The following is a 5,828-nucleotide window of genomic DNA, read 5'->3' on the forward strand; positions in this document are numbered from 1 at the left end:
ATTGAATACCTAATAAAATGAACTAATTAATAATATATCATGTCGGGGTCGGGGTGTTGTGTCGGGGTCGGGGTGCTGTGTCAAGGTCGCGGGTGCCGTGTCAGGGTGACGGGGGTGTCGTGTCGGGGTTGGGGGCGCCGTGTCGGCGTGTCGGGGGTGTCGTGTCGGGGTAGGGGTGCTATGTCGGGGTTGGGGGTGTCGTGTCGGGGTCGGGGGGTGCTGTGTCAGGGTGGGGGTGTCGTGTTGGGGTCAGGGTCAGGGTGCTGTATCGGGGGCGGGGGTGTCGTGTCGGTGTCAGGGGTGTCATGTCGGGGTCGGGGGTGATGTGTCCCTGTGTCGGGGGTGCCGTGTCGGGGTCGGAATGCTGTGCCGGGGTCGGGGGTGCCGTGTCGGGGTATCGGGGTGTCGTGTCGGGGTCGGGGTGTTGTGTCGGGGTTGGGCTGTTGTGTTGTGATTGGGTGCTGTATTTATATATTGTTACTGATCAAACCATGATTGCTTTTGCGAAGATACTATATTCTTCAATGTAGGATACAATTGAAACCCGTGATTGCTGAATGGATGCATAATGTATGAAATTTTTTGTACCTAAAATTGTTGTAAAAGGCTTGACTAAATTTATGTAGATTTTTAAATGTATACTTATTACGTCTCTGTTCCAGTACAAAAATAATAGTAGGAATGCAAGTGGCAAAGTCTGAGGAGTGCACATTGGCACGGTTTCCCTGGTGTCTTGCTTCTGAAAAAAACATGTAAAATACGTCAATTGCCAATAGCATTACACGACGGCCTTTCATGTGCCTCGGTTGGTTCTCGATCTGTGTGCCAACAGAAGGTATATCATCGCTATTTATTTTTTCACTTTTTGGGCACATATTAATGTTCGATATAATCACAAGCCATCAAATTTTCTTTGAAGCATTTAGCGATAATTTCCTATGCAAACAAATGATGCGCACAGTACCTCGCCGTCAGGAATCACCGGTGCCAAAAGAGTTCTGCCCTTCCTCTTATTGTTGGGATACTGAAACCAAATGAAAATTAAACACATGCATTGGCCACAAAGGGAACGTGATGCATGCATCAGAATGCTGTAATTCATACCATGTAAACACCTATCGAAAAGAGATGGCTACCAGATCTACCATGGAACGCCACGATGCTGCTGCCCTCGTCAGCCATGAACTTGAGAGGAGCTGCTGCCACATTTTGATGATTAGGATTTCCGAAAGGTCCGTAGGTTCTGACGTTCGTGACAAATGTAAGGGACGTCACAAGAAGGTTTTCGAAATGACTCCCGTAAGCTCCAGATACTTCCTCTACAAACTCCGAAGGGCTGAAGCGGATCTGCAAACAATACACCAAGAAATGAACAGAATTCTACCAAGTGATGCCATAATTATTGTTATGACAGTTCACCACAAATCTAGATTATGAAGAACACCACACATGCACAACAAAGCAAACAAACACACCGTTTCAGTTTTGTGGTAACTGTGTTGTTCGCCCCAAGGACCTACATGTTGCTTCTCCCCATATTGGTCAATGTAAGAAAACGAGAAGGCGTCGATTAACCCTTGGTAGCTAATCGTCAGACTATGCAGACGCCAAGGATGTTCTTTGATGTCAACAACTTCACCTCCACTTCCACCTCTTGATTCACTCTTAGTGGGAATGGGCAAGCTCTGCATTCATATGTAGATGCAGTATGTGAGAAATTTTTCATCCAACAGGGGTGTACGTGAAATTGAGTAAAAACTACAGAAGATTTTGCATATGTAGAATGTGCTCAAATAAACCTGTAAGTGAGCACGACATACGGGTATATCTTTCATACTTTCACAACAACTTTCGAAACATTTCATGAGAATTCCATGTGCAAGCCAAAGAATGGGCACACAGTATGTGTTGACACTTGACAATTGTACTAATATATTCTTAGGAGCAATGCTACACGCGCGGACATATTTTTACGGGATCAACGGGGGTGCTCAGGTTTGGTAGTTTGATTGGATAAAAATCAGCATGTGGGGCCCACCCCCACTTAAAATTAGGGGGGGAGAAGATTTTGTTATGGAAACGTCCGTAAACACCCCGTATTAGTCCGTTGATGTAGAATTATTGTATTCTTAGCCATCATACCTCGTCCACATGAAATTCTGCGTGATTCCTCCATTCCGCCAGAAACCTTTTTTCTGTCTTCTGCATGGCAGCCAAAATTTCTGCTACAGTGGGTCTATTCTTTCTATTAAGATCCACACATTTTATTGCTATTTTGATGCATGTCTCCACTTGATCTAATTCTGCTGATGGGAATGGTGATGTTGTTGCATTTATCCGTCCGCGCCAATTTGTAATTACCTAGCGAATCAGAATACAAAGATATATCTGAAGAAGTAGAATATAGTTTAAATACTCTATAAATGTTAGATGTGCAATTTTTCTCTAAATGAAAATTTTTCTTGATAAATTATCTTACCTGCTCAATAAATAATTCCTGTGGGTCATCATCCATTGCACTGAAAATTTTGTAGCCTATACGTCCAGCCATTATCTCTATGATTATAATCCCTAAACTGTAAACATCATTCTTAGGTGAGATCACCCTTTTAGACTTGAACTCTGGTGCCATATAATACCTTCATAATATCGGAAATATTTAGCTCAAATTTAGTAAAAAGGTAAAAACTTCTATTCAATCACATTAGAAAGGAGTGTATTTCGGATGAGGCACTGCACGGTCCACTTACTCTGTTCCTGTAGTTGTATTTGTGATACGGGTTTTATTGAAGGACGTTGACAATCCAAAGTCTGCAACTTTTGCCCCCATGTACTTATCCAGTAGTATGTTCCCGGGTTTTAGATCCAGGTGAAGAACTCGTGATCCATATCCCTTGTGAAGGAAATTTAAAGCTTCACATGTCCCCTCTATTATATTGTAACATGTCGGCCAGTCATGGTCACGAGATTCTTCAGCATAGGTAGAACAATAGAGTATGAGTCAATTCTAAATTAAGGATTTGGTCAAGCACGAAGGGAATAGTCTGAACTTTGAGCATCTTACCATTAAGGTGATTTTCTAGGCTTCCTCCCTGCAGGTACTCAAAGCAGAGAATTCGGCATATGTGATGAGCAAACTGCAAAACACCTTTGTACTCTACATATTTGTGTTGTGTTTCGTAACAATAGCCAACTAACCGTACAATATTTGGATGTTTGATCTTTATAAGCTTATCACATTCATTCTCAAAATGCTTGTTGTCAAGTGTTTGCACATCATAAAACTTTTTCACAGCAATGTCTTCTCCATTGTAAATTCCCTGTTAGACAGAACTAATTGACATTAATACTCAATATTAGCTTCTTTACAGTGTGATATATTTAGCTAGGAAAGCTATTGACTATATCTAAGATTCTAAGTATCTAACTGAGCAGTTTTTTCTGCTACAAAACGGGCATTGGTGCAAGTGAACACTTCATGTGTAACCTGCTGACATGTGTAAACTGCAAAACGGGAAGTATAGTGGGTTCTACGTCTCGATGTAGTCTTGAGACAAAGGTTGAGACATGCTTTTATGTATTTTTTCAGTTTTCCTTCCGATGTCTACAAATCTTTTTTTTTTTACCCATGATGTGTACAAATCATAAGATGCTGCTTGTGACACGTTAACAGTATCAAGGGGCAAATCTTAAGATGCTGCTTTTGTGTGTGCGCCTGTGTGTGTGCGCGCGCGTGTGTGAACTAACGAGATTGTTTTATTGTGATAACATTGGAGATTTGGTGAAAGGCTGCCCTGGAAAGTGTCACGTCTCTTCATCTTGTAATTCATACTTGAATATGAGCTTGCTTAGCTTCCCGGTACTATACAGACAAATGCACTAAAAACATGCAAGAATAAAATGGTGTGCTTCTAGCGGTTGTACATTTTTTTGGAACTGAAAAGAAAAGATATTTGACTGGACTTGAGACCTTTATGTATTTTTCTACTACCTCCGTCCTGAAATGTAAGACATTTTTTGATACTATGATAGTGTCAACCAACGTCTTACATTTTGAGACGGAGGGAGTAAATGGTAAATTATACCTTGTAGACCAACGCAAATCCACCCTGGCCAATTTTTCTCTCCTCGGAGAAATTCTCCGTGATGCGCTCTAAAAGTGCAAATGGCATATGTGTCGGCCCCATTTCTCCGTTAAGTATACTCTCCAGCACAGCTTCATCCCCCATTCTAGTACCACGGTGTTATCTGGAAATAGGGCATGGTAAAATTAGTTTGCTGAGAGTTGACTGAAAAAATGTTAAAATTGCACAAGTCTAGAAAACTGCTACCTAGTAACTTGCTAGAAACCACGGAAAAAATGTTGAAACTTAGCCGAGAAACCGACATTTCTGGCATAAACTGAAAATTAAGTGAGGCAAATTGATGAGTTAAACGTCTCTACTGCCAACTAGCTCTGTAAACTGAACTCAAGTACTCCCTCCGTTACAGAATATAAGTAGACTTAGAGATTTGAATACGAATATAGTAGATATGAAGCAAAATGAGGGAATCTACAATCTAAAATAAATCTATATACATCCATCCGCATGTAGTTTGTATTGAAACGTCTAAAGGACTTATGTTTACAAACAGATGGAGTGGTACTGAATAAGGTACCGAACCAACAAATTTACCATGCGGCAGTTATTTCCATGGGAAAAAGATTTACTCCATGTGCTCCAAAAAGCAGCTGAAAGCATGTTTTTCATGGGAAGCTTGCCGATGAACACATAGCTCGAATTTACATCATATTATTCATGCACCGGCTCAAGTGACGCAGAAAACTGCCTACAACAAATCATGCACTCCACATAATCGACAGGGAGGAGCATATAATCAACAAAAGGAACCAACACTTCCAGGCTTCCAACCCCGCAGCAAAAAACACACAAGCTGCACCCTCGATCTGAAAAGTTGTTGAAATACAGCTCGTTCCCATAATTAATGGAGAGCTACAGACTAGTGTTCTGAACCAAATCTATATGTTGCCTGCTGTGAAGATAAACAATTTTGTTCAGGATATAAATGGCCGGAAAAAAATAAAACAAAAGAAACCATAAGCAGCACCACAAACATGAAAATAGAACACAAGAAGGACACTACCCAGCAGCAGCACAAAAGCTATATATTTTACAGCTAGTAGTCAAACACAAAGGTACCTCCTTCTTGGAGACCTGGACTTGTAGCTTGAGGAAACCAAAGCTATGACTGCTTCTTCCCCGGCCCTCAACGATGAAGCCCCATCCAAAGGAGACGACGGAGGGAGAGCAGTCCCGTTGGCTGTCGTCAGTCACGAGAGGGGAGAGTGGTTGCTTTGCTTGTCGTGTTCACTGGCCGTCTCCCTTTTGCTGCGCACATGCAAACGACAGTACCACTGACTTTTCCACGATGGGACAAAACAGGTTGGGCAGTTCATTCTTGTCCTGTTCTTTGTTTTCTTGTAGGTGTGCTCACCAAACGTAACAAAACAAATAAAATAAACCTTAACTAATACTCCCTCCGTTCCTAAATATAAGTCTTTTTAGAGATTCCAACAAGTGACTACATACGGAGCAAAATAAGTGAATCTATACTCTAAAATATGTCTAAATACATCCGTATGCTGTAGTCCATTTGAAATGTCTAAAAAGACTTATATTTAGGAACGGAGGGAGTAGTGTATAAGCAGTGAAATCCTCATCGTCAGCCATGGCGTCGATGTCGGGGAACTAGTGGAAGCATATGACGAGGCGGAAGCCGCGTGGTTAGCCTGGTCATCTGGAGGGTATGATCTGTTCATTCCGGGC

The 5,828-nt window shown here is 41.7% G+C and overlaps 1 protein-coding gene across 2 annotated transcripts; it reads right to left on the reverse strand.

The window, feature by feature from the left end:
* Positions 1–716: 716 nt before the first annotated feature.
* On the reverse strand, positions 717–5,514 carry LOC109751887 (cysteine-rich receptor-like protein kinase 44). 2 transcript variants are annotated; one of them, XM_040397347.2, is made up of 9 exons: positions 5,202–5,514; positions 4,086–4,248; positions 3,065–3,320; positions 2,751–2,970; positions 2,480–2,576; positions 2,143–2,361; positions 1,476–1,685; positions 1,105–1,347; positions 717–1,024 (listed from the first exon to the last, which is right to left on the reverse strand). In XM_040397347.2, the coding sequence occupies exons 2-9, from the start codon at positions 4,227–4,229 to the stop codon at positions 923–925; spliced, it is 1,491 nt and encodes a 496-aa protein (XP_040253281.1). In that variant the 5' UTR covers positions 4,230–4,248; positions 5,202–5,514; the 3' UTR covers positions 717–922. The 2 variants fall into 2 exon arrangements, with proteins under 2 accessions (XP_040253281.1, XP_040253279.1); XM_040397345.2 differs by having other exon boundaries at positions 718–1,024; positions 2,480–2,639.
* Between the last annotated feature and the right edge of the window lie 314 nt (positions 5,515–5,828).

The sequence above is a fragment of the Aegilops tauschii genome, chromosome 7 (genome assembly GCF_002575655.3).
Source record: "Aegilops tauschii subsp. strangulata cultivar AL8/78 chromosome 7, Aet v6.0, whole genome shotgun sequence".
Taxonomy (NCBI): Eukaryota; Viridiplantae; Streptophyta; class Magnoliopsida; order Poales; family Poaceae; genus Aegilops; species Aegilops tauschii.

Coding starts and splice junctions, on each gene's coding strand:
- LOC109751887 (XM_040397345.2), bottom strand. CDS start 4,229: ATGGGGGATGAAGCTGTGCTGGAGAGTATACTTAACGGAGAAATGGGG. Junction 1,686..2,142: donor CAGAATTTCATGTGGACGAG/GTATGATGGCTA, acceptor ATATGAATGCAG/AGCTTGCCCATTCCCACTAA. Junction 1,348..1,475: donor GTTACCACAAAACTGAAACG/GTGTGTTTGTTT, acceptor TATTGTTTGCAG/ATCCGCTTCAGCCCTTCGGA.